The sequence below is a fragment of the Globicephala melas genome, chromosome 10, assembly GCF_963455315.2.
Source record: "Globicephala melas chromosome 10, mGloMel1.2, whole genome shotgun sequence".
NCBI classification, from domain to species: domain Eukaryota; kingdom Metazoa; phylum Chordata; class Mammalia; order Artiodactyla; family Delphinidae; genus Globicephala; species Globicephala melas.
In genome coordinates, this window is record NC_083323.1 from 95962847 (window position 1) to 95990824 (window position 27978).

The 27978-nt window shown below is 54.4% G+C and overlaps 2 protein-coding genes across 2 annotated transcripts; both read right to left on the bottom strand.

The window, feature by feature from the left end:
- CLSTN3 (calsyntenin 3) lies at nucleotides 1-27550 on the bottom strand. The gene is made up of 18 exons (XM_030834536.2): nucleotides 27191-27550; nucleotides 24759-24881; nucleotides 24123-24318; nucleotides 22313-22521; nucleotides 21910-22059; nucleotides 21463-21648; nucleotides 20598-20879; nucleotides 19723-19835; nucleotides 16413-16575; nucleotides 15600-15656; nucleotides 14733-14890; nucleotides 14453-14601; nucleotides 8837-9063; nucleotides 8364-8534; nucleotides 7043-7188; nucleotides 6689-6824; nucleotides 1316-1518; nucleotides 1-1206 (listed from the first exon to the last, which is right to left on the bottom strand). The coding sequence occupies exons 1-18, from the start codon at nucleotides 27252-27254 to the stop codon at nucleotides 1066-1068; spliced, it is 2874 nt and encodes a 957-aa protein (XP_030690396.1). The 5' UTR covers nucleotides 27255-27550; the 3' UTR covers nucleotides 1-1065.
- On the bottom strand, nucleotides 1525-6648 carry LOC115841005 (uncharacterized). The gene has a single exon (XM_030834537.2). It carries the CDS (start codon nucleotides 2631-2633, stop codon nucleotides 1791-1793), a length of 843 nt encoding a protein of 280 aa, XP_030690397.1. The 5' UTR covers nucleotides 2634-6648; the 3' UTR covers nucleotides 1525-1790.
- Nucleotides 27551-27978: the final 428 nt, after the last annotated feature.

Genomic DNA, 27978 nt, shown 5'->3' on the forward strand with positions numbered 1-27978 from the left:
TAAATAAATAAATAAATTTATAAAAAACAAATAGCAGGGCTGCCTGCACTCTCTCCCTAGACTCCGCGGGCAGGGCGCCCCAGCACCCCAGGCTGAAAATTCCAAGAGATGGGGAGGGGTTGACAGTGTCCCCCACAAAGATCCAGAGTCTGCGGCATTCCCTCAGTTGTCTATACTCTTCCCACAGGTGCTGAGGGAAGGAGACAGTGGGAAACAACCAGCCCTGCCCCTTACTTCAGCTCAGAGGCCGAAGGGGCCCGAGACCCCAGAGCTGCCACCCGCACAGCGCCCACCGGGGATCAGCCAGGCCAGAGGCAGCTCACCGAGCTTTTTTCTGGTTGTTTTATTTGAAAACCCTAGGGTGTGTCCCCTTCCTCAGCACACCCATCCCTACCCTAACCCCAAGACGTGACGATGCCACACGCACACGAGGCTGTGAGCTGCACACGGAACACAGGGGCTGCGCTCACGACGACATGAAAAAATATACATTATATATAATACACCCGGGGCCCCTACAAGCCAGCCACAGCCGGGTCCTGTAGGAAGGGCAGGGGCCGTAGGACCTCAGGCAAGGAGAGGAGGGAAGGGGGCCAGGAGGAGAAGCAGGGATCCCCAGAAGGAAATGGAGAGAGGCGGGCTCATAAGAGAAGCAGGGAAGGCCCGGCTGGGGGTCTGGTGGGGGTCTCCGTGGACAGGAGAGTAGGCAAGGGCAGGGTACAGGGTTTCCTTCAGTCCGCCCTACAACCCATACAGCGCGTGGCCGGCATGGGGAGAGACAGACAGGGGTGAGCGAATGGGCCGGCTGCCTGCCAGTCTCCCACCCCGGGGGTGGGGGGGGGGGCGGGGGGGAGGAGCCCAGAGGCTCGTAGGGGGGTGGGCTAGGGGAGAGGGGGAGGGGGTGGGCTCCGGTAGGGCCACGGGGTTCTGAGATTAAAGGATGACTCTTCCAAGAGCTGCTCCCTCTGGGTCTCTCTTCTCTCAGCGTGTCCTCCTCTCTCTTCGGGGGGGGTGTCTGTCTCACCAGGGCGGAATCCTCTCTCTGTCTGGGGAGGGGTGGAGGCCTTAGTAGCGGTGAGGGGGGGTCTCGATGATGCGTCTCTCGTCGCTGCTGGGCGAGTCGGCTGCCTCGGAGTCGCTGCTGTCCTCGTCCTCCTGCTGGCTGCCCGCAGCGCCCGCCATGGAGGTCTGCCGGCCCTGGTAGGACTGGGGACGGCAGGGAGAGGGGGAGCTCAGCGGGACTCCGCATGCTGGCAGTGCGCCCCAGCTGCGCCCCGACGCTGCCGACACGCCCCGCCCCCCCGCCCCCGCGCACCTCCATGGGGTTCACGATAATGGTGAGAGCTGAGTCATCCCAGAAGAGGTCGGGATCCTTGGGGTCACTGGAGCCCCCCGGGGGTCCGCCGGCCCCCGAGACACGGCGGTGCAGCGAGTGGATGCGCACGAGGCCCAGGACGACCATGAGCACCAGGAAGCCCACGCACACCACGATGATGAGGGTCGCAGCACTCGGGACCACTGCGGGGAGAGCCAGGCGCACCTGAGCACACTCCGCTCAGGGGCGGAGTCGGGGGCCTGGGCAGAGGGAGTCCCCGAGCAGAAGGCAGGGTCCATGATGGCCCAGAAGAGGGGTCTGCCCTGCAGAAGCTGGAGGAAAAGTAGAGCTCCCCCCGGGGAAGGGCGGAGACGGGGAGGGACAGAGAGCCTGAGGGAGGGAGATCTGCAGAGGAGGCAAGGGCAGGGGGAAGAGAAGGGCTCCCAGCCCAACGCTGTCCTGAGCAGCCCTGTTCTCAGCGCACAGAGGGCAAGGCCTGGGCCCTGCCGGGTCCTTCTGCCTGTGCCTTCCCCAGGGACCACGTAGTCCAGGAGGGAGGTCCCCAGAGCCCAGCGGGGAAAGGAGAGAGGCGGCCACACAGGCTTGACAGTGCAAGAGGAGAGAATGTTCTTTCTCCTGCATCGTAATAGGAGGAGCAAGCTCCAAGCGTGGCCTGGCACCCAAGCTGGGCACAGGTCCAGGGCACAGACAGCAGCCCCTTCACGCGCCCACCTGGACAGAGCTCACCCCTGCTCAGTAACACCTCCCATCTCCTTGCGGGCTCGAGCCTCCTGGACACCTGGGGCCTCTGCTCCCCTTGGGGTACACCCACCTCCCCCTCGGCCCTGTCAAGCCTCTGGGCCCGCAGCCTCACTTTGAAGCCCGGGCTCAGGGGGCCGTGGACTCTGAAGGGCAGTGAGACGCAGAAGGGCACGTGGACCCTCACTCGGACCTTAGAGCTGATGGCAGCAAAGCAGACATGCAGGCGCAGGTACGCGCCCAGGAAGAGCGTGTGGGCACCCAGCTGGACCGGGCTCACCGTGCCCCACACCTGCACCGGGCCTCTGCCGGCCTGCACGGCTGCCCACACCAGCCACCTGGAGACCTGCTCGCACGGCAGCATCAAAGGGACGCGCCTGAGGGTCTCCACCAAGGCACAGGAGAGCCACACGTGCAGTGCCACCCAGCTCCCCGCCAGCTGGGCAGACCAGGAGAACCCCTGCAGGAAGGTGTAAACGCCACAGACCTGGGCCCTGAGGGCCACAGAGCCAACAGCCGTGAGCACAGCCTTGCCCACCTCCTGTACACACACACACATGCACACACGCACACGAATTTACCCACAGCCTCTAAGACTCACATGCTGAAAGACAGAGCAGAGCGCAGGGAGCTCCCCACCCCTGCGGCACACCCATCCTCCGGCAGCACACACACGCTGCCACGCGCTCCAGAGCCACCCAGGTGTGGGAGCACCCCCACCTGAGTAGCCATACTACCCTCACCCCTCCCTGAGGCCGCCCTGACGGCGCTCTGCCAGGTCGGTCCCCAGCCTGACCTGACCCATAGCCCACCTGGGGCCAACGAGAGCTGACTCTGCTGAGCAGGCCAGGTGGGCTCCCGGGCACTGGCTCCGGGGAGAGACAGGCCTGGCTGAATGAGAATTTCTCAACTGTCTGGGGCTGGGGGAAGAGACGGGGGAGGCAGAGTTGCCCTTTCTGCTCCTCTGTAGGCAACAGCCCCTCCCACGTCTTCGTGTCAGTGGGCAAGATCCGAGGCAGTGACCCCACCAGCAGAATGCCCCTGTGGCTAAGCCCGGGCTCTAGAAGGAGCAGAAACCCCTCCTCAGAGTGGAGGCCATAGCAGGTGAACTCGCTCTAGGGGCACAGTGATGACGAGCCAAAGCTTCTGTTTTGTGTCTTAATCAAATGCATTTGCTCCTCTGAGCCCCTGGCCTGGTGAAGGAAGTGACAAGTTGACTGCCTGGAATAAGAAATGACCACAAGAAAGACAAAAGGCAGACCCTCTATCTGCAGGCAGACAAGTATGGTTAGTTTCTAATCAGCCAGGAGGCCAGGGAGATGGGAGGATTTTTAAATTAGTTACAGACAAAAATCAAGAGTTTAGGAAGTACCGTCAACCTTTCTTTCTACATTAGACCCAAGCAGTTGATTCTGGCCTTGAATGACCTCCAAGGACAACACCAAGGGGTGTTTCAGTTTTAGCCAGTGGCCCGTGTGAAACTCCTGGTTCCGTGTGATTGTGAGACAGGGTTGAAGCCCTGTCCACAGCCCCACGTGGAGCCCCCTTTCTGAAGAGCCTAGAGAGAAACGTCCTTCTGCTCTGGGTCCCCGGGCTTCTCCTGAAGCACTGGTTGGTCCCATCCTAGGACTTTCCTAACTGCTCAGCTTCCCTTCTGCTTCAGCTACAAGGAAGCTCAGAGTCCAAATTCTGGCCATTCTAGCAACGTCACAGCATCTCACAGCAGGTATTTTATGAACTGACTTATCCCTTGGCTTCATCGTCTTCTTTCCTCATTGTCCTTTCCTCCTCGCTTCCAATTTCATTTTCTATTTGTATCCTACCGCACTGCAGGTCTTTCCGCAAAGTCTCGGATACATGTAGGTAACAAACCAGGAAATGGTTCCAAACTTGGCTGCACGTTGGAATCACCTGCGGCTCTTTAAACACCCCTGATACCTGGCCCCCGACCCCAGACCTTCTGATTGAACTGGTCTGGGTATGGCCTAGGCACCAAGCGTTTTCACTGTTCCCCAGGCGATTGTGATGTGCACCAACATTTGGGAAGACTGGATAAATGTTGTCTTCATCGCTCATCTTACCCTTCTCAGACAGCCTCGTTCTCCCTAAACACAGCTCCCCCATACCACCCACCCACCCTCAGTTCTCAAACTCTCATTCTCCCTCACGTCCATCTACGCTTCTACCCTTCAAGGTCCAAGCTCAAGGTCTGAATGCACCACCGGACCTTCCCCGGCTGACTGTCCTGGTTCACGCTGATCTCTCTTTCCTCATGCACTTGGGAGCTTCAGAGAAATGAAGCCCCTGTCTCGTTGGAGGGAATTCTATCTCTTGCTCTTTTGCATGGTCAGAGTAATTTGAAATTGCAAAACCACAATCCTGTAACTCCACTCTTGGGGCTGGGAGGGAGGGGAAAGGGAGAGAACACCTTGAAGAGTCAGGAAGGGCACATAGAACAGGTTTGATGAAATGGATCTCCTGATAAGCTCAGGAGATGTCAATCACCAGGGCCCTCAGGTGAACTATGAACTCTGTGTCCCACTCAGGCCAAAATCAGGGGAAAAGGCAAAAGCAGGCTGCCGCTCTCAGGTGGGATCTCAGAGCAAGCAGAGAAAATAAGGGTGAGAGTCTTACCGAGCCCAGCAGCAACGCCAACCTGGACGCGCCTTGAGCCTAATCTGAGTGGCAGAACCCAGTATCCAGCCCCGAAGAGGCTGAGTGGGATGATTCCCAGTGAAAGAACTGGAGGAAGAGCTAGGGAGTTGTGGCCCCAAAAGTCTATTTAACAAAAACAGGTTTAGTTCACTCACACACCTCGAAAGCTTCCTAGAACCTTTGCAACTTGGTTACGCCTTATACTCCCTCCTCACACCTACTTCCATCTGCTTTGCTGTAGGAATCACAGGAAGAACACTTAAAAAGGCGTCTGCAGTTGTTTTCAGAAAGAGCAAGGATGAAGGGAGCCAGCCCCAGGGAAAGGGAAACACAAGAGACAGTGCAGTGGTGGCCACTGCCCAAGGAGAGGAAAACAGACTGAACTCCGGGGGTACCAGGGAGCTAGGCTCAGTCAAAGACATACTGGGAAGCCCTCAGGAGCTCCCCCAAATTAGGTGCAACTATAAAGTAACGAGACTTTTTTTTTTAAAGCATCAAACATAAATGGACAGGGTATAGAGGGTGATGGTTAGGGCACGGGCTCTGGAATCCTGCTGCCTGGATTCGAATCCTGGCTCCACCGTGTTTTAGCTGTGTGACCTTGGATAAGGTACTTAACCTCTCTGGGCCTCCATTTCTTTGCCTTTAGAGGGGATAATTCTAGTACCTATTCCATCTGTTGTCTGTAATGATTCACTGGGTTAATAGGTGTAAAGCCCACGGGCAGGGTGCCTGGCACACCGATGTGTTCATTATTCTTCCGATTACATGGTTGATGTGCGAGCTGTCCTTTCAGGGTAGGGTTCAGTGACCATGACCTCCCAAGAAAGCATTTTTGGAACTCTTTAGGGAATTGCCTTCAGAGCCTGAGATACGCCTTTTGACTTTTTAAAAAAGTGACAAATCTCTGAGAGTTGGTTTTATGTTTACAAACACAGAGCCAACTCTGACAAAAGTGGATGCTGAAGTCGGGTAATACTGAACTGGGCCAAAGGCAAGGTGTGTACCAAAAGGAACAAAAATAAATGCATCTCATAAATTGACTTTGAAAGCAATTCTCAAAAGGGATTCCAAAAATCACTTCCAGCAACATCAGAATCATTGCCGTTTTTAACAATGGGGGAGAAGATTCATTTTATAATATTAGGTGTAAATATTAGGTTACAAAATAGTTTGATCCCAAGTTTGTTAAAAGAAAAAAAAAAAACAGGCACAGACAAAAGTTGGCACATAATAATAACACCATATTAACAATGGCCAATTGTGGTGGAATTATGGCTGACTTTTCTCCTTTATACTTACAGTTTCCAGTTTTTCTATAATTAAGTAACTCTTAAATTGTGAATTAAAAACTGCATCACTAGTAAACAATCATGGCCAGGGAATGAGATTGCTTTGAAGGGCAGCGCTCCAGCTGGATGTACTACTTGGCGTGTTTGCATATTTTGTTTTAGAAGCAGTCTTATGACTTTATAGTTAGCACATAATTACACACGCAATAGCACCAACTTTCTCCTTGAGGATAGGAACTGTGTCTATCCTATAAATTTTGTATTCTTAACTGTATTGTGGACAGTGCTAGTACACAGTAGGTGCTTAATACATACTCGGTAGCTTCCCTATTGAGGATCCCTAGGTCCAGGGCTAACTTGATACTGTTGGGGGAGGGCAGCAGGAACAACAAAGGCTAAACCCTCACTGACCATGATCCCAGGCATGAGTGCCCCTGTGATGACCCAAGGCTCGGACTCTCCACTAGGCAAAGTGAATGATCTGGGGGATAAAGGGATTGGATCACGGCCGTCAACTAAGTCAAGTTCCACAGGGAACAGAATCCATGGCTCCACCCCGTTCCTCCCCCCACCCCACCCCCACGGCCCAGTGGTGGAGGGGAGGACGCTCGTGCCCACCCACTCCCTCCACCCACCCGCCCGGCTGGACCCACGCAGCCTTACGTACTGGAGTTCCGGTGGGAGCTGGCCAGACTGTGTCCAGCCATCTCAGGTGGGGGCTGGTGACCTCGGTGCAGGAACTGCTGGGAGCTGAGCATGTGGCTGGGGTGAGTGACCCGGTTCACGCTGTGCAGGACGCTGACCTGGGGCGAGGGCAGGCTCAGTGGGCACGCTCGCTTCTCCCCGCCCCTCCTCCAGCCCCCGAGGGCCCAGCTCTCCCCCGCTGCCCCCCAGCTTCCCCACCGGGGCCAGGAGTCCCCTGGGCTGCAATTTCCATCCCCACGCACCAGCAGGTTCAGTCCACCCCACCCCGGCTCCTCGCCAGCGGGGTTGGCTGTGGAAGGAAGGGGACTCTGGGTACCTCCACGACGAATTCATTGCTGGAGTAACGCCCATTCATTTCTGAGCAGGAAAGCCGGAACTTCCTGGCATAGAGGGCAGCCCCGCGTCGCAGCCGGTAACGAGCCAGCCTCAGGATCTCTTCATACACAGTGATGCCCTCCACCCCTGGCGACCAGGAGGCAGCTCAGGGCAGGAGCCAGCGAAGAGGCCTGGAGTCTCTCTCCCAGACTCCCACCAGCTGCCACCCCTCAACAGGGGTGCGACCCGAGTTCTCAGATGGAGAGACGCTCCCCTGCATCCCCACCAGCTCCGACTGACTGGGATAGAGTAACCGAGACTCCATTTCTGCCTCCGCCCTCCTCTGAGAGCTGGGAGGAGGGATGGAGAGAAGGAAATAGGAACACCCTGCAGGACAGAGGGAGGTGGCAGCAGGGGGGAAACGGAGAGAGGATAACACAGAAGTTCTCGGTGAGGCTCTGGAAGGGAACGGAAACAGGAAGGAACTGACCGCCTCATCTTCTATTCTCCCTGATGGAGCATCCTTCAGAGAGGATGAGGCTTCCCTGGGAAGCTACCAACAAATCATTACCACCAGACGGTAAGAGATGAGCACTTGACTTAAAGCTGTGCTGTGTCCATGAGATTAGTGAGATGCAAGACAGAGAAGAGGGCGAGTACCAAATGGCTAGAGGATTAGAAAGCTACTCAGAGGACTTCCCTGGTGGCACAGTGGTTAAGAATCCGCCTGCCAATGCCGGGGACACGCTTCGATCCCTGGTCCGGGAAGATGCCACATGCCACAGAGCAACTAAGCCTGTGCGCCACAACTACTGAGCCTGCGCTCTAGAGCCCGCGAGCCACAGCTACTGAGCCTGTGTGCCACAACTACCAAAGCCCACGTGCCTAGAGCCCATGCTCCACAACAAGAGAAGCCACCGCAGTGAGAAGCCTGCGCACCGCAACAAAGAGTAGCCCCCGCTCGCCACAACTAGAGAAAGCCCGTGCGCAGCAACGAAGACCCAATGCAGCCAAAAATAAATAAATAACTTTTAAAAAAAAAGAAAGCTATTCAGAGACTGAGCCAAAGAAGAGTGGAGACCAAAGTGGAGGTGAGCTGGGATGGAGAGAGAAGCTGGGAAAGAACCATCAGGAGCCCAAACCCCAGCCACCACCTCTAGGGACAATCCGAAAGCCAGAGGACATTCCAGGCAGGGAAGGTGCAAGGGGGCACTTGGCCACATCCCTGAGCCTGGAAGGAGGACCCTCTGAGTTTCCCAGAGACTTGACCATGGGGAGGGGCGCACCCAAGGAAAGAGGACAGGTTCTTGGGCCCCACTGACCGGCAATGGTGAGGTAGGCAGACGTGTTGGTGAGCTCCAAGCCTCGCTGCTGCAAAGACGCCACGTCCAAGAGCAGGCTTTCCCGCTCAGGATCCAGGTCATCCCCCACCAGAGAAATCTCACAGCCATCCAGGTTGTGCACGATCTCATCCGACATGCGTGTGTCTGTCACTGGACAGGAGGCAGTGAGGATGTGGGTCAGAGCTGAAGGGCCCACCTCATGGCCATGCTTCCTCCCCTTCCGGGGTCATCCCCTGAGAGCTGCCAGCATCATTGTCAACAACGTCACTACCCATCAACCTTTTGACACCCGGGGGTCTCCCGCTGGCTCTCGTTCCTAACAGTCAGTGGTTCTAGAAAAGTGAATGAGGGATGTTGTCGCTCTCATGGCCAGCCCCAGAGCTTCTCCTTCACTCTGGTTCCAGACACGGACCCCTTCTCTGGACACTATCACTCCTTGAGGTCACCCTTACCTGTGCCCTGCCAACTCTCGTCCTTTTTGGCCTCCACCTGGTGAGAAATGGAGCAAGTGATTTGAAGATCAGGGAACAAAGGGACCCCCTCGGGTCCCTCGAAGTCCACAGCTGGGAGGGCAAAATGAGCAGTGCCACTCAGCAGGATCTGAGGGGCATCAGGCTGGAGCACCACCACGTAGCCCTCCACGTCGGGGATGGAGACACAGGATTCTTCGCTGAAGCACCTATATGAGAAGAGGGAGAGAGGCAGCCTGTGACCCCATCATCCCCTCCCTTATAATCTATATTCTGACCACCACTCTGGGCCTCCACCTCTACAGAGAGCACCCCATGTCAGGGAGGGAAAGGGGAAGAAAGGGGGATAGTGTCTCTGCACGACCATCACCCCCATAGCAAAGCTGGAGGGGGAGATACCCTTTCCAGGGAGGATACCACTGCAGGGAAGGGCCAGGGACAGAAGGTTAGGCAGCCCTGACCTATGGGGATGATGACATCACCAATGCCCTACCCCCAAGACCATGGAACATCTATCAAACAGTATTTTACAAACTGAACTTACAGAAATATATATACATACATAGTTCTTCACCCAAGATGTTAAAAAAAAAAAAGTGTGTTTCAGTACAATATCTGGTAGATACGTGTCAAAAAATATTCAACAACAGGGCTTCCCTGGTGGCGCAGTGGTTGAGAGTCTGCCTGCCGATGCAGGGGACACGGGTTCGTGTCCTGGTCCGGGAAGATCCCACATGCCACGGAGCAGCTGGGCCCGTGAGCCATGGCCGCTGAGCCTGCGCGTCCGGAGCCTGTGCTCCGCAATGAGAGAGGCCACAACAGTGAGAGGCCCGCGTACCGAAAAAAAAAGAAAAAAAAAAAGAAAAAATATTCAACAACAAAAGTGGGGTGGGGGTGGGGAGCATATCAAAGGATGCCCTCCAAACTATAATTCAAAAAGATACATACATCCCTGTGCTCATAGCAGCATTATTCACAATAGGCAAGACATGGAAGCAACCTAACTGTCCATTGACGAATGGATAAAGGAGATGTGGTACATATATACGATGGAATATTACTCAGCCAGAAAAAGAACAAAATAATGCCATTTGCAGCAACATGGATGCAACTAGAGATTATCCTACTAAGTGAAATAAGTCAGAAAGAGAAAGACAAATATCCTATGATATCACTTATATGTGGACTCTAAAATACGACACGAACCTCTCTATGAAACAGAAACAGAATCACGGACGTAGAGCACAGACTGGTGGTTCCCAAGGGGGAGGGGGTTGGGGGAGGGATGGAGTGGGAGGCTGGGGTGAGCAGATGTAGGCTTTTATACATAGAATGGATAAACAACAAGGTCCTACTGTATAGCACAGGGAACTATATTCAATGTCCTATGATAAGTCATAATGGAAAAGAATATTTAAAAAGCACATATATGTATGTATAACTGAATCATGCTGTACAGCAGAAATTACAACAACACTGTGAACCAACTATACGTGAATTAAAAAAAAAAAAAAAAAAAGGATGTCCTCCTGCTTGGAGTGTCTCCAATTCAGCCCCTCCAGTATCAGAGAAACACATTTCAGGACGTGAGCTAATCTGACCATCTTGGACCTGCATCCACCATCCCATGAAGCCTCGCTGATCCTGGTACCAGACAAACCCTCCCTAGAGGACTGAGCCGGCCCAAACCAACAACAGCACAGCTTCTCGGGGAACACGCTCCCAGGATTGCCTCCAGCCAATCAGTAATTCTCAGAGTGCTTTCTGCTTTGTGAAGCATTTTGTCCACATTCTTTCATTTAACCTTCCGTGGCTGCTGTTGCAATAGGGATAAGAAACCAAAGCTCTCGGGTCAAGCATCTTGGCCACATCAGAAATATGTGTCCCGGGCCAGGCTTGAACCCATTCTTCTCATTCCAAGTCCACGATTCTTCCACTAAACCACAGCCACCACGTGGGTTTGCATGAGTCGAATTTATTTGTAAACAAGTGCCCCCTTGGAAGTCCCTGGTGGTCCAGTGGTTAGGACGTGATGCTTTCACTGCCCCGGACCCAGGTTCAAACCCTGGTCAAGGAACTAAGATCCTGCAAGGTGCACGGCGCGGCCGAAAAAAAAAAGGAAGTGGCCCTTGAACAAGCAGTCTTCACAGGGGAGGTGGTAATTCCAGAGCAGGGCCTGTGGTCCACACACCCGGGCTAACAGAAATGATTTTGTTGAAAGGACTATCACACACACTACCGAGCAGGCCCAGCTTGACTACTGTAGCCAGAGGGAGAAGGTGTAACCTCAGCGGATTCCATGAACGCAGAGCCCCTGAAAATACCAGACCCACAGTCTGCTGAGCTCCTGTGCCAGAAGGAGCAGGACCTGAGACAGTCTGCACAGTCGTCCAGCGAGACCCGGATCAAAGCCTCCTGGAAAACAACCCCAGCTAACTCTGGAAGCACAGACTCCAACAGACACTCCCACTGTGATGGGTGATCCAAAGGGGACCCAAAGGGTACTAGGGGGCTGGTCCAGACCCGAAGGACACTAATGAACTGGTCAAGAGATTAGAAATGGCACGCAAACCTTAAAACAAGAGCCAACGTGGTCACCATCACACAAACCCACGAGAGTTCGGAGTGGGAGAGGTTGTTTCTGGCTAAGGATGGGAGTGGGGCATTTGGCAAGGGAGGGTAGGAATAATCAAGAGAAGTAGCAAGTGAGCTAGCCTTTGGAGGAGGGCAGAAAGTTGACCCTAGAGTGGAGGGTGAGGAATACACGAAGGGGAGTAGAGGAACGTGAGGCAGGAAACGCTGGGCCAGATGGTCATGGGCTTTGAGCGCAAGTTTTGTGCAGTGGGCAGGAGGGAACCATGGACGTCTTCTTCAGCAGGGAAGTGTGAGGGTGGACATTCTGATTTCAGATCACTAACCTAGCCTCTGGGTAGAAACTGAACTGAAGTTAGAATACTAGAGATAGTCCACTAGTTAGGAGGCTAGAGCAATAGGCCCGATGAGAGGTAATGAGAGCTGCTGGAGATGGAAAAAGAGGAGACAGATGCCAGACATGGGCGCAGAGCGGGATCTAGGTGACCTGGTAACCGATGGGGTGTGGAGGATAAAGACGGAGGAATCAAAGGCGATTCAGAAGCTGCAAGCCGGGGTAACTGCAAGGACAGAGACACCATTACAGAAGCAGAGAATTCAGGGGGAGGGGCTAGTTCAGGCATCGAAGTTCATTATTAAGCTTTAGCTCGTTTGTCTGAGGTGCTGGCAGAACTTCTAGATGGAACTTACAACAAGCAGGAAGAAATTCAAGAGCTACGGAAAGAGAACAAAGCTAGAGAAAAGGATGTGGTAGCCAGATGAGCTTTCCAAGAATCCAAGAGATTAAGAAACAACAACAACTTAGGGGAAACCTGCATTGACTGAATGGCTGCATAAATCTGGCTTTAAATGGACAGAGGTCCAAGCACTGAACACTGGAGGCTAGGGAAGCCACATGGACCAGGGCAACGATGTGCATCACAGGAAGGAAGGCGTCGCTGGGTATCGGTCTCTCCCTGTTTCTCACACACACACACACACACACACACACACACACACTCACACACACACCCCTCTATATTTTCTCCTTCAACCTCAAGGAAGTGTTAGGGTAGCACTAACCACATGGTAGCCCTAAAATGGAGAAATGAGACTTCTCTCTTTCTTAACCGCATAAAGGAAAAAGGCCCCTTCCCTCTACTGAAGGAGCAACGTCAGGTTCCCAGTCCTTGGATAAGCCTCTTCCCTGGGCGGGAAAGAGGTTGGAGGAATTCAAATAAGACAGTCAACAGAGAGGGTGTCAACTCCCCCCTTGTGGGGTTGCCCCATGCAGAGCTCCACCATAAGCCAGAAGACAGAGCCCTCCCTCTGCCGTGACTCCTGAGCCTACGAAGGGGATGAAGCCATTCCTTGGTCCCTGAGGGATGAAGCCCTTCATATCTTCGTAGCTGGGTGAGAGCCCTCTAACAGCTAGAGTTCTGACTAGAACACGGTGGGGCGCATCCTCAGCGCAGATCTGCACCCACGTGACCTCATCTGCCGTGGCCTTCAGCTCCCCACCAGGACCACACCGTGGACCAGCAGCCCAATTCCCCAAAGCCCTGCCCCTGCCTTCCAAAGCTCTGGGAGGCCTGACAGTCACGCCCAGTCACTGTCCAGGGCTCAGAGCCCTCTCCTCTCCAAACCCACCCATGCCAGGATAGGGACAAGTCAGAGATGTTTCTCTTCAGATAGCTTTTGGAGAAACTGAGGCATAGCAGGGGAGAAGGGAACACAGGAATCCTGACCCTTACATTATGTGATCTACCCACTGGATGGCAGTAGCTCCTAAAAACTGCCCCATCAACATAATACGGGGTGAAAATGCCTTCATATAACAGTAGCCAGTGTTGACAGAACAGGTACTTCTCTGGGCATTTGATCTGGATGCTATCATTTACCCTCACAACACTTCCATGAGTTAGATTCTATTGTTATCCCTGCTCTATGGCATTTTCTCAGTGCTAAAAAGCTAGTAAGGGGCTTCCCTGGTGGCGGAGTGGTTAAGAATCCGCCTGCCAATGCCCGGGACACGGGTTCGAGCCCCGGTCTGGGAAGATCCCACATGCCGCAGAACAACTAAGCCCGTGTACCACAACTACTGAGCCCACGAGCTACAGCTACTGAGCCCGCGTGCCACAACTACTGAAGCCCACGCACCACAACTACTGAAGCCTGCACGCCTAGAGCCCGTGCTCCACAACAAGAGAAGCCACTGCAATGAGAAGGCCACGCACACCAACGAAGACCCAATGCGGCCAAAAATAAATAAATAAATTTATTTTTAAAAAGCTAGTAAGTAAAAGACTCTGTGTCCATAACTCTTAGGCTTTCATGACCTCTCAGTCTGTATTTTTAAATACCTAATATACTTAAACCTTGAAGTAATGCACAGTTTTTCATTTAAAGAATTCAGAATCCTTCACTTAGAATTCAAAAGTCAGCAAACTTTTTCTAGGAAGGGCCAGACGGTAAATATTTTCGACTTTTTGTACCAGTCTCTGTCCCAGCTACTCAGCCCTGCCATCATAGGGTGAAAGCAGCTCATTTCCATAAACAATATGCAAATGAGCAGCAGGCCAGATTTGTTCCTGGGGCCATCGGCTGCCAATCCCCAGACTTAGATCATCCTGTTTGATCTTGCAAGAGGTTGATTAATCAAGCAACTAGAGGTCTTTGCCCAAGGTCATCCAGAGGATTAGTACTGAGTCAGAATTAGTGTCAGGTCTCCCGGCTCCCAATCCAGTACCCTCTTCTGTCCCACTTTACATATCAGCACAGAGACGCAGAGATTAAAACCCCCCAAATCCTGGAGGTGTGCTTCAGTGGGAAGAGTCATGAACCCTTTTTTGGAAAATCTGAGTCTGGTCCAGGCTCTTCTCCCAGCATTGCTGTGTCAATTGGGCAGGTCAGTTTTTCATCCCTGAAACGAGGGAGGTGTGCCTAGCCGTCGGTGGTGCCTAAGGCCAAGGAGTTCTGACACTGTCTGGCTCTGTTCCGTGACTTGCCCGCCCACCCAACACTCACTTGACGGCAGTAGTGAGGCGCAGGGGTCTGACGCCGGGCGTGGCAAAGCGCAGAGTGTTCATGTAAGCCACATGCTGCAGGGCATGGTTGAAGGTCTCCACATCGTCCCCCTCCAGGGTGAGCAGGGACTGCGAGGGGTTCACGTGGACCTGGGCCCCAGACACAGACAGGGCTGAGAGCACGACCAGAGGCGGGAGAGGAAGGGAGCAGAGGTGGGGGTGGGGAAGGGCGGGGTCAGGGGCCATGCCTGGAGGGAGGGGGCTAGAGGAAGGGGCGATACCTTCATGCCTTTGCCCAGGCTCTCGAAATCCCTATAGTCCAGCCCCTCCCGACATGCATAGAGGCACTCGATGACCTCACGGCTCTCCAGGCGACCTGAGCGCACGCTGAAACCAGCCAGGTAGCCGTGGAAGTAGTGGTGGATCGGCAAGGGGTCTCCTAGGGCAGGAACACAGGGGCGGACCAGAGGTGAGAGGAGGCGTAAGAAGAGGGGGCTGAGAGAAAGAGCAGCAGGCTGGAGAAGGGAGACGGGAAGGAGCCAGGTGGAAGCCAAAAGAAGAAAAGATTGATGAGCGGCAAGGGAGGCTAAGGGAAGATGGGACAAGGCAGAGCGAGAAGACAGAATAAAACCGGGGGTGGGCGGGGAGGGGCGGGGGGAGACGGAGGGCGAAAAATAGAAGCCACGGAAATGAGAAAAGCTTCCGGCAGAGGCAGAAAGAGAAGGAAAGCAGGACCAAAGGGAGGAAAGAGGAGACTCAAGGCAGAAAACGAGGAGAGTGCGCGAGGGGGTCTTCACGGTGCATGCGGGGAGCACCGGGAAGGATGCGCGTGAGCTTCAGGGATGCCCAGCTCTCCCGGCCGCGTGGCTGCCTCCTGCCCTCTGCGCTCTGCCACGCGGAAAGCCAGCACGAGAACCCTCGACTTCACTCCGTGGGCAGGAAAGGACACCGGCGCCCAGCCCGGCTCCATCTGGCCGCCCTCTCCCGGGCGAGCCCGCCTGGCTGCGATGCTCGGAGGCTCTGCCCCCTGGTGGTGGGCGAGGCGGTGAACGGTGAGGCCGGGTAGGGCCATGCGGACGCGGGAGCCGGAGCCGGACCCCTAAACTGAGATGCTAGCTCTCCGGCCTCCAGATCTCACACGCAAGTACCTGCTGTGGCGTCCGTACTGTTGTCGCCTCCCTTTTCCTTCTCTTTGTTCTTCTCCTCTGGGGGAGAAAAAGTGCCAGTGAGCTCAGGGATGTGTGGCCAGATTGACAGAGAGGACGGGGGGGTCTTCCAGGCGTTGCCCCTGCCCGTGTAGGACTTGAACCTCTCTGCTGAATCCCAACCCTCCTTTTGTCATGTCTGAGATTATCTCAGGCCTCTGTTATAGACAAACTCCAAATATGCTGCTGAGGAAACACAAGGGCTCTGGTACAACACACACACACACACACACACACACACACATATACAGAGATACACTATACACACAAACCAGATACACCACATACATACACCCACCACATATGCAAATACACCACACACACACACAAACACACCACATACACACCACACACACACACACACACACACACCCCCTCCCAGAAGGAAAAAATGAAAGAAACAGCTTAAAAGTTAGAAGGTTGCTGACTCTCTGCAGGGTTACTGTCCTCCAGCAGGAGAATGGGCTGTGGAATCATCATCACTGGGATGGAACAAAGTGGGAAGTGACTGAAGTTACAGAAAGAAAGATGCTGGTGTTGCCTGAGCAGGAAACTCCTCCAAGTCAGAGGTGATGACCAGTCCAACAGGAAGGACACCTGAGGGGCTGTGGTCTCCTCCCCAAGAGATCTTTCCCGGCCTCCCTGCCCAACTGCAGGGCGATGAGCTCATGAGGTCAGGCTGCCCTTTTGCTCCTCCATCAGCCGCGGGAGGCCCCAACCATTAGCGCCTCCATGGAGAAGCTCGGCGGGACTTACCAGCCCAGCAGGCCCCAATCATGAGTGCGGGCTCCCGTCGGGGCGGGTGGATGAGACCGTTGTCGTGGATGAGGGCAGGGTCGAAAGAGATGCCATCGGCATAGAGTGTGACCGTGGGGAACTCGAGGTTCAAAGCATAGTGGTGCCACTCGTCATCGCAGACCTGGGGGTGGGGAAGGGCAGGAACCTGTCAGTCACACCATCCCCAGGAAACGAACGCAAGGCACCGCCCCACCTCCTGGGAGGCAGGGCACAGTCCCTCGTAGTGCCTGTCCTATCAACAGGTCCTACTGGTGAATTGCTGCCCACCCAGCTAAAGGAGTAATATCCTTGCCCAGAATCTATCAGGCTCCAACCTCGTACCTAAAATTCCACTCTGCAGGTAAACCTTTAAAAGCATCAACATTCCTAAGAGGAGTCCGTCAGCAGGTGCTGTCCATCCCGAGTCCAAACAGAACTAAAAGCTGTGGGTTTCTGTGCCATTTTCTCCATCTCCATTGCCACCCAATCATTCAAGTCCCCAGTCTCTCTCTGTTACAACAGTCTCGTCTGAGCACTTACACTCTTAGGTGTCTCCGAGACCTTCCTCCCATAGCTGCCAAAGGAATCTTCTTTTTTTTTTTTTTTTAATCTTTAAATCACTACTGAATTTAATGTTGTCAAACTTAGTATTCATTAACAACTCATTACATTTGAAAAGATTGGATTCTCCTCACTTCACAAATGTTCCCAAATATAAATGACAATTGTTGAAAAATCATAGCTAATTGCAAATTAAATAAATTACTTGTAACCAAATCTTTTCTGAAGCAAAATTAGAAAAATCCTTCCTATTTTTGCAACAAAAAAAAAAATTTTTTTTTTTTTGGCTGCGTTGGGTCTTTGTTGCTGCATGCAGGCTTTCTCTAGTTGCGGCGAGCGGGGGCTACTTTTCGTTGCAGTGCGTGGGCTTATTGCGGTGGCTTCTCTTGTTGCGGAGCACCGGCTCTAGGCGCGTGAGCTTCACTCGTTGCAGCTCGCGGACTCAGTAGGTGTGGCTCGCGGGCTCTAGAGCACAGGCTCAGTAGTTGTGGCACACGGGCTTAATTGCTCTGCGGCATGTGGGATCTTCCCAGACCAGGGATCGAACCCTTAGTCCCCTGCATTGGCAGGCAGATTCTTAACCACCACGCCACCACGGAAATCCCAAAAATTTATAGTTAATTTGAGAAATACATCCCAAATTTGGTGGAGGAGCACCTTCAAAATTTAAGATTTTTTTTTTAATTGGAGTGTAGTTGATTTACAATGTTGTGTTAGTTTCAGGTGTACAGCGAAGTGAATCAGTTATACATATACATATACAAAGGGATCTTCTTACAATGTAAATCTGATCAGGTCACGTCCCTGCTGTAAACCCTTCAAAAGACTTATAGGACAAAATCCAAATGACCCCAACTAACAAAGTCCACCATATACCTGATTACTGTCCAGCTCTCCAACCTCAAATCCAGTCTCTGCCCTTGTTCACTGTGCTCTAACTCCCTGGTCCTCTTTCCGTGCTTGCAACATGTTGATCCCTTTCCTGCCTCAGGGCCTTTGCATCTGCTCTTCCCTCTGCCTGGAACTCTCTCTCACAGCTCTGTCTCATCCTTCAGGATGAGCTTACATTTCACTTCTATCAGACCTTCCCTGAGCAACCAATCTAAAGTGAGTTCCCTTCTCCTTGCCTCCTATTCTCTACCTCAGTCCCTTGCTTCTTCTTTCACAGCATTTATCACAATTTATCATGTTTATATGTCTGCTTACTTTTTAAAAATCTATCTCCTCAACTAAAATGTAAGCTCCATGAAGGCAGAGATTTTGTTCCATCTTAGACCCCATTGTATCCCCAGAACCTAGTAGAATGGCAGGGAATTGGTATTTACTAAATCTTTGTTGAATAAATAAGGGTAAATAAAAGAAAACTAGAAAGAGGAATGTTACCAGTATTAGCAACGTGGGAGAAAGATCCAGAAGAAGCAAATGGCAGAATATCTCTTTAGAAGAGTGCCACAACAGGACAGGAATAAAGAGGCAGCCATAGAGAAGAGACTTGAAGACACAGGGAGGGGGAAGTGTAAGCTCGGACAAAGTGAGAGAGGGACATGGACATATATACACTACCATATGTAAAATAGATAGCTAGCGGGCAGCAGTCACATAGCACAGGGAGATCAGCTCGGTGCTTTGTGACCACCTAGAGGGATGAGATAGGGAGGGTGGGAGGGAGGGAGACGCAAGAGGGAGGAGATATGGGGACATATGTATATGTATAACTGATTCACTTTGTTATAAAGCAGAAACTAACACACCATTGTAAAGCAATTATACTCCAATAAAGATGTTAAAAAAGAAATTAAAAAATAAAAAGAGTGCCACAAAAAGCAGCCTTTGGAGACAGCCCTCAATTATCCAGTTTGTGGGTTTTCGTTCCCCTTTTTCTCTCTCTTCCACTTCCTGCCTTTTTTCAGCCATTTGCTTACTCAGCCACTCCACCGGGGCTTACAAGAAAAACAGAAGGAGATGGAAACACAGCTCATCCCCACGGTCCCTGTGGTCAGCTGGGAGAACGAATAAAGAAGAGGCTGCAACTCTCGGCTCAAGAGATTTTTCTTTTCTTTTTTCTTCTTTTTTGCCCATTTTTATTTATCCCTCATAACCATGAAATAGTGAGATTTATGTGCATGGATATATAAATATACCAACACACACACACACATATATATACTGCTTTTTAGTCTATAAAGGTCTACTACATCATTTAATCCTACAACAACCCTGGGATACAGAATTCTTATTATCCTCAACTCATAGGTAAAAAAAAAAACTGAGTTGTAAACATATTAACCAAGATTTCATGGCTAGGAAGTTCCCCTAGCGGGACTCAAACCTAATCTATGTACCTCAGATTACTTATTTCCTCAATTACAGCATGCTAACTGCTTGAGAGTCAGGCATCTGCACTGGTAAGGGTCTAGATAAGAAACAGATGAAAGAAAACAAGAGGGGAAAGATGGTTGGTCGGGTTTGGTGTTCGAAGTAATTTGTTCCCTACTTCCTTTTAATCCAGGAGTGCTTTCTGCAAGAGACAAGCCTTGGAAAAAGAGAACAAGAAAACGGAGCCAGGGCGGGGGGCAGGGAGGTATAAAAATAGTCAGGAACTGAAAGTGGAGATTGAAAGAAGGGACACAGGGCAACCCAGAAAATGCCCACCCCTGCCCTAGGACCTCCTCGCCTGAAAGCAAGTTACATCCACCCAGCTTTCCCAGGAGCCTGGCTCCGGCCTCACCTGCTCCAGCTTCCAGAGGAACTTGACTGGCCGGGCACTCTCCAGCAGAGGCCAGTAGAGGAAGGCAATTCTGCAGCCGTGGACGGTCAGCGAGTAGTGAGAGAAGCCGTCCTCTGAGGGCAGAGGATGGGGACAGAGGTCAAACACAAAGCATGGGCAAAAACAGCTTCAAAGCACCAGGAGGGAGGGGATGCCGGATTCTCTTCATCCCTTCAGGTTCTCTCTCTCTCACACACACACACACACACACACACACACACACACACACACACAGAGTCCAGTGTCGGGCTTCTCTTGGGCACTCTGACTGGCTGAGGGGGGACACTGGCCAGCCTGCCCCCACTCAGATCTTTACCGGTCCTTTGGTTAATACAAACTTCATGGGCAACACTCCTTTTCAGGTCAAGAGAGATGAGCTCCGAGAAGAGGCAGAAATGAAAGAGCATGTGAAGGCTGAGCCCCTCAAGAGGGCTGTGCTGCTGCCATAGAGGGCAGAGGGGTCCTGGGGGCTGGAGCCCACTAGCCCTTAAAGAAGGAGGATGGGGTGGTGGAAGAGGAAGAATGGGCACAGCATTACTCAGGCTGGGACGGGGGGCTTTAAGGGGAGCAGGTCTGGGGGGCAGTCTGCTATACGTGGATGCAGCGTGATGAGGCAGCTGCAGATGAGAAGGGCGATGAGGGTTCCATCACTGAGAGCAGTAGGATCCCAGCTTGTCATGCTGGGAGTAAATCACAGCAATACGAAACCTAGCACTGCTCTCTGACAGATGAAGAGAGAGGAGTGACGCGTCCACAGTCACAGACTGGACGGTGACAGAGGCAGGACAAGAAGCCAGTCTCTCCACACGCAGACGGGTGCCCTAGGGAAGGCTCACCGTTTGGGACAGTGTTACACACGATGGTTTCCTCTTCCTTCTTGCCCTTGCTGGGAGTTACACCATGCTTCATCCACAAGGACAGGGTAAAATGGTCACTGAGGCTGTCCTGGGGCCCGGAGCCCAGCCCAGCGGTGCCACCCAGTGGCACCTGCACAGCTTGGGTGCCGTTGAACCAGTAGATAAGGCTGCTGTCCTGGCTGTAGTGCACCGAGAGGCCCGCCGTCCAGTTGGCATTGGGGCCGGGCATGGGCAGCAGATCCACCTCCCCAGGGGCCGCGCCTGCCGGAGCCCCAAAAGGCACAGGTGTCAGAGCGGAGAGGCAGCAGATGGGGAACAGGATATGCAGGCAGGGAGAGAGGGACAAGGAAAGATTTCCCACAGCTACGCTCACCGCCGCTTCTGGCCTTTCAGAGATGAGAAAGGAATGGCTAGGAATAGCTCTCCAGTGACCTCAACTCCAACTCGTCATCTCTCCCTGCCATTGTCCCATAATGTATCTGGTGCCTCTCTTGGGCCACAATTATGCATCTTTGCCACCCACATATTTATGTGCTCTTTGGACCACAAGAGATAGCCACATGCCGGCAGATATACACATCTATGGATGGGCAAAGGAAGATGTAAGACAGATTCAGTATTTCTGTTTTTGGTTTTGGCCATAACGCACGGCTTGCAGGACCTTAGTTCCCCGATCAGGGATGGAACCTGCTCCCTCTGCAATGTGAGTGCAGAGTCCTACCCACTGGACCGCCAGGGAATTCCCAAGACAGATTATTAAGAAAGAGGCAGAGGAGTTTCAGGCAGAGGCTGGGGGTAGGGGGCACAGGGGACAGGCCCGGGGAGCCAAGGGGAGCACACCCACCACAGAGTTTCCTCAGTGCCCGCTCTGAGTAGTTGTCACGGTCACAGCCCTTGGCCACATGGTTGGTCTGCAGCTCTATGGTGGCCTGAATGTTCCAGAGAGGTTCATCACAGGTCTCCAGGCGGATACCAGGGAACAAAGCCAAGCTCCCGGCGCCTGGTGCATATTCAATCCTTTTGTTCCAGCCTGCAGGGGTGAGAGGGAGCTGGCAGTGGAGATGGAGATGGGCAAGGCAGTCCCTCCTATCCATTCTGCTCTGGCCACATCCACGGACGGACAGTCTCGGACTCCTACAAAAATAGCCAACCAGGGTAGGCAGCTACAAGCCTTCCCCAGATATCCCTCCCCTGACTCCTAGCCTAACCCCTGTGGTTGTCAGAAGGGATGCAAAGGGACACCAAGGTGAAAGATGGGTTACAAGACAGGTCCCAGAGCAGAGCTCCTCACCTTGCCAGCTGGGTTTACAGGTGGGCTTCACCTGGATCTCCACCTCAGCGTCATCCACCGCCCGCTTCTTCCCGCAGTCATAAGCCGTCACCGTGAACTTGTAGAGCTTCTCGCCACTGTACTGCAGCTTCTCCGTGTTCTCAATGTTCCCTGGGGTGGGGGTGGGGGATGGAGAGGGTCAGGCGCACTAGAGAAAGTCTGGGGAGGACTTATGAGCCAATAGGGCAGCAGGTGAATTAGACAGCGGGAAGCTGGGAGGAAGGAATCTAGGGAAGGAGGCTCCACATCTGGGAAGGAGGGTGAGGAATGAGGATGTGAGGGACAGAAGTGGAGGGCACAGCCCCAAGATGTCCTGAGGGACGCGGGCGCCCGGGGCGGAGCAGCTGGGGTGGCAGGCGCTCACCGTCGTTGTCGATGAGGAAGGGGGTGTTGGGCGTGAGAATCTCGTAGTAGCAGATCTGGCTGTACTGGGGGGAGCAGTCGCCATCGATGGCCTCCACCCGCAGGATGCGGTCGTACAGCTTCCCCTCGGTCACGGCCGCGCGGTACAGCCGCTCCACAAACACTGGGGCAAACTCATTCACGTCATTGACCCGCACGTGCACGGTGGCCCTGCAGGTGCCGGAGCAGGAGGAGGACGAGGAAAAGTCAGCCACATCTAGGAGTCCAGACAGGGAAGCAGAGCAGGCAGGACCAGCAGGTCCTGGAGCCCGGGGCAGTGGGCACGCTCATCCCCCCAGCCAGGGCACCAGGCACAGCAAGGGACAGGCACCACCGGGGAAAGGGTGACTGATGTACGGGGTGAGGAACGACCCCAGGGGATACCAGCGGCCGATTTTGATGACTTCTATACAGAATGCTATAGGTTGGGGACAGCCACGCGAGACAGAGGATTCTGTGTCCAGCCGGTTGTTCCTTCATGAGAGTCATATCCAATGGGATAATCAAGGAAGATGCAGGGGCTTCCCTGGTGGCGCAGTGGTTAAGAATCCGCCTGCCAATGCAGGGGACACGGGTTCGAGCCCTGGTCCGGGAAGATCCCACGTGCCGCGGAGCAACTAAGCCCGTGTGCCACAACTACTGAGCCTGCGCTCTAGAGCCCGGGCGCCACAACTACTGAAGCCCAGGTGCCTAGACCCCATGCTCCACAACGAGAAGCCACCGTGATGAGAAGCCAGCGCACCACAACGAAGAGTAGACCCCGCTCGCCGCAACTAGAGAAAGCCCGCGCACAGCAAACAAGACCCAACGCAGCCAAAAAATAAATAAATAAATAAACCTTCTTAAAGAAAAAAAGGAAGATGCAGAATAAAAACCAAATTAAAAGCAAACACATTCAGGGAAGTGGCATTTGTACCAGAGTCACAAGTCATCTGACGTGTGCAGTGAGCAAGCCGGCCGTGCCCCCTCCCCCGCCCAGGCCCCCGCGGGGCAAGCAGAGGTTGGGGAGGGGCTAAGCCCTTCATGCGGAGCCCTGCCCCCAGCCCAGATCCTGGCACCCAGGGCCCAGAGGCAAGGGTTCTGTCTCTAAATGGGAAACTGAGTCATCACAAGGAGTGGTTTATCTCTAGTGCCTCGTAGTGGCCTAGGAGTCCTGACTGCCCATCTTGCTCCCATTCTCGAAGGAGAAGTGAGCTGGGAACAGGTGTCGGAGCCCTGGGCCCCAGCCTTCTTCCCGCCGTAGCCATCTCCTGCCCACCCTCACCCACTGCTGTGTGTGCGCATGCTCTGTGTGTGAGTGTCGCACACGCTGCAGGCGGCTGGACGGTCGGAAGGAAGGTGGGTGTGCGCTGACTGTACCGTCCTCTTCCTCGTTCTCTCAGCATCCTGACTCCGGGTACTGAGCCCTTTCAGTGTCAGGCACTGCAGCGCCTGCTTTTTATACAAACCATCTCCTTTCATCTCCACAGTAACCTGAAGAAGTAGGCATCACCATCACCCCATTTTACAGACAAGGGAAAGCAAATCCAGAAAGGCTAAGACGTTGCCCAAGGTCACAAGAAGCAGAGCCAAGATTAGATCCCACTGAGTTCTACCACGTGCTTCTGTCCCCTTGGCTGAAGGCTCCTGGACAACAAGGCCCCGTCCCTAAACCCCAGGAGCAGAGAGGGGAGGGGGCAGATAGTCAGTGACGGCGAGGACAGAGGATGGTGAGGGGCCTGGGAGGAGGTGGGGGGCCTGCAGCAGAGGGCAGGGGACAGGAGCGTCCTCACTTGTGGGACTTCTTGGTGTTAGCCCCGTCGGGGCCCTCGCCGCAGTCATAGGCCTGGATGGTGAAGGTGTGTTCCTTCTGGGCCTCGCAGTCCACGGGTTCCTTAGCCCGGATCAGCCCTTCTCCTGTCGCCTTGTCCAGGATCACGGCCTCAAAGGGCACCCCAGACCCATGGAGCCGGAAGCCACAGATCTCGCCTGGCCAGAGGAGGAGGGAAGGACGCAGCTCCTGCACCACCTCCAGGGTCTCCTTCCCACACTCGCCAACCCCCCTCAGGCTCCCACTTCACCTCTCCTTCCAAACCCCTGTCCCTTCTCTTGCACATGGAAAAGCATTCATTATCAGACAATCAGCTCCAACACCAGCTTCCCTGAGCGGCAACCTCTCAGAGCCCCCAGGTCTGAGACCCGGCAAAGTCTGACTGCGTTGACCCCCACCTGCCCACGTCCTCCTCTCTGGCCCCCTTTATTTTACCACCGCTCCTCGCTGTGGCCCGTTTCCTCCTAGTCTACTTCTTCCTCTTCCCCCACGTCCTCACTGCTCTCCCTCCCAGGACCTCCCCTCTCCTCCCTTGCCCCTGCCCTCCCACCCACTTCTCTCTATCCTACCCGCCCTCCTCTGCCCCAACCCCACTTACCTGCATAGCGCAGGGGGGCATCCTTGTCCAAAGCAAAGAGTGGTGGGTTCAGCAGAACAGTGTTGTCGTTCTCCATGACGATGCCCTGGTATTCCGCCTCAATCCATGGCTTGTGCTTGTTGGCTGCCCCGCCCCCAGGGAGAGGAAAGGAAGCACCTGTGAGCTGGCCCTCCACCTCCAGACAACACACTCCAGCATCACCACCCTGTCCAGCCCCTGCAGAAGCACCTGCAGGAGAAAGGACTGAGGACAAGAAATCAGCCATGAAGGGAGTCAGAGGGTCTGCGGGAGGTCACAAGATAGACAGTTTCCATGGCCACAGCCTGCCCTGGGGGGAGGGGGACTGCCATGTCCCCTGGGAAACCTGGTCAGAAGGTGGAGACTTTCTTTAGGGATTTCAAGAGCTAGAGTGTGGACACCGGGTCTTCAGGGAGCAGTGGTGGGCCATCAGAAGGCCCTGGAAAAGGGAAGAGATAGATTAAGGGCAGAGTTGAGGTTAGGAAAAGCAGACTAGAAGCTTCCTGAGATCCTGATTGTTTATCATCTCCACCACCACCACCCCATTTCAATCTTGATCCCTTCTTCTCCCTGCCAAGCCCCATCCTAAGGCCATTCTCCCAGAGGAGAGGGAAGAGGAGAAAAGAGAGAAGGGAAAATATATAGGACAGAGGGAGGAGGACAGAGAGAGGCAGGGATGGAGCAGAGGAATCAATGCTGAACGGCTGGGCCCAGCAGAGCCGACATCCTCAGGGATTATCGAAATGGCCTAGAAACACGACAAATCCTCTCCCTGCTTCTCACCCTCACACCCAGAGAACACACTCATAACCAACACGGTCCTATGTCCCCCAGAAGGCCACCCAACCCCACACTCCCTGAGCCCCGCTCTTATACAGACTCATGGCTGAGTCCTAATTCTCGCCTACCCCACCCCTCTTCCCTTCAGCCACCAGCCGATCCACAATGGATGTGGGACTCACTCAGCCTCCAGATCTCCCCATCTGCTACCAGACTCAACTCAATCACGTCTCCTCCCCAGGACCAATCTCCCACCAGCCTGGTGAAGGGCTCCCTTCCCCTCACCAACGCCAACCTCCACGGCCTGCTCTATTGGATCCCATCAAGCCAACCCCTAAGCTCCCAGAGCACATCCACGATGGCCCATCAGCGAGACCTGGGCAGAGGAAGACATATCATCAGAGGGAAACTGAGTCTCCAAAAAGAAAGTCATCCCCAGTATGTCATGGTGAGCAAGCAATCCTGATTTCCATTCTTTCTTCCAGTGACATCCCCCAAAGCCTTCTGGTATCTGAATGCCGGCCCCTTCCTCGCGGAGGACCCACCATGACCCCCTTCTCTAGTGGCAGAGGAGAAAGCCACAAGATGGTGCCCAGAAGCCAACACAGGAAGTGGCAGGAGGCTCGGAAGCCGGCTGAGGTCAGAGACTGAGCCGAGGATGGAGGGGCTGAGCACAGCTCACGCCCCACCCCACCCTTCTGCTGCCTTCCTCTCGGCCCCCGACTCTCTCCTTGTGTCCATCTCCTCTCACTGACTCCTGGGCTCCCTGTCTTTTCCCTCCTGGACTCTCCCCTCCCCCTCTCCTCACCTGTTCTTCCTGATTTCCCTTTCATTCCTCTCTCTCTCTCTTTTTTTTTTTTTGGCCTCCACCTTGACCCTGGTCCACCCCCTTCTCATCCCCTCCCACACCTCATCTCCCTTCTCCTTCTCCCTTCCCCTCTCACCACTCAATTAACACTCCCAGACACCCACCTCTGCCCTTCCCTGCCCGTCTCCACCTACTTGAGCCCTCGGCCCCCACCCCCTCCCTCCCTCCTGGTCCCTCGGACGGCCTCACCCAGCTGAATTTATCTGCTGTCTGCAGAGAGGGCAGCTCTGGTAACCCTCGGCCCAGCTGCATGCAGACGGAAGGTTACGGATGCAGAGGAACACGCCAAAACATACGTGCTCCGAATCGCTGAGCTGCAGGGAACAGTTTCTCCCCAGGATGGATGGAGAGGAACCAGATGGATGTGCTACACACCCTCAGCCCCGGCACACCCCGGTGAAAACGGAGATCCGCCCAGAGATGTGCATCGCCCCTCAGGGGCAAGTCCTTCTGAGACCTGACATAGCTCCAGGAGGGAGAAATTGGGGGAGGGGGAGAGAGAGAGCCCAGGATGGGAATGGGGACCAAATGGGAGCAAGAGAAGCACATGGGTAGAGATGGACCAGAGAGGAGGATGTGGGAAGGGGGATGCGAGGGAGAAGAGAAGGGGGCAGGTCTGAGAAAACGGATGGGAAGGGAGGTGGTCTGAAGAACCACCTGTCATGGGCCAGGGAGCCTTAAGGGCTCCTGCCCACCCCGACCGCCCCCCCCACCCCGCCCTGCCTGAGACCCCTCCTTCAGTGCCCCCGCCCCCCGCCTCACTCACCTTTGTTGCAGGAGCTGGAGGGGAGCCGGGAGCCGAGCAAGAGGAACAACAGCAGGAGGGTCATGGTGTGGCGCGGGCAGCGCCGGGCCCCGATCGCTCTCCCCCGGGAGCCTCAAGCCCGCGTATTCCACCTTGGGGGAGGGATGCAGGGGCTCTCCAAGGAGGGGAGGGAAGAGAGCAGGCAGCAGGGCAGAGACAGAAAGGAGCCTGCCGCCCACCCTAGTCCATAGAGCAGACCTGAGCAGCCCCCCAATCTGGGCGGCTGAGGTGGGGGACTGGCAGTGGCTTCTTCTCCTTCGCTCTGGAGCCCCGCGTCCTGGCTCTTTCTCTCATGCCCACCCCATCCCCGCTACTGCAGGATGACGTCAGCACGGCCAGGCGAGGATTGATGGGGCCGCTGGCCAATCGGGTGACTGGTGGGGGGGCAGGTGCTGCGGGGGGGTGGGGGTGGGAACCAATGGGACCGGAGAGCAGGGTTGGGAGAAGGTGTTAGGGCTTTTTCCCCTGACTGCAATCTGGGGGGGCAAGGGAACTGCGGGGGCTGGGGAGGAAGCTGGAAAGCCGTAGAGGGGGTGGGAAAAAAGAAGGCCATGGGGAGAATGAAGAAGCGAGATGCCCGGGGGTGGGGAGAGGAGACGTCAACGGAGACCTGAGGGAGGCGAGGAGGGACAGCATCCACGTCACCCCACCACCACGATCACCAACTCTGCATTAACCTCTTTTCACAGCTCATTCCATCAGCAAGTCCCTGCTAGGTGCCTCCTGGGAACCTCGCAGTCAAACCCACC

Bases quoted from the DNA above. Each gene is read 5' to 3' on its own strand.
- CLSTN3 (XM_030834536.2), bottom strand. From the start codon at position 27,254: ATGACCCTCCTGCTGTTGTTCCTCTTGCTCGGCTCCCGGCTCCCCTCC. The intron at 1,519-6,688 runs GTACGTAAGGCT...CTCTCCCCGCAG, and splicing joins CAGCTCCCACCGGAACTCCA to TGGTCCCGAGTGCTGCGACC. The intron at 1,207-1,315 runs GTGCGCGGGGGC...TGCCGTCCCCAG, and splicing joins TTATCGTGAACCCCATGGAG to TCCTACCAGGGCCGGCAGAC.
- LOC115841005 (XM_030834537.2), bottom strand. From the start codon at position 2,633: ATGTGTGTGTGTGTACAGGAGGTGGGCAAGGCTGTGCTCACGGCTGTT.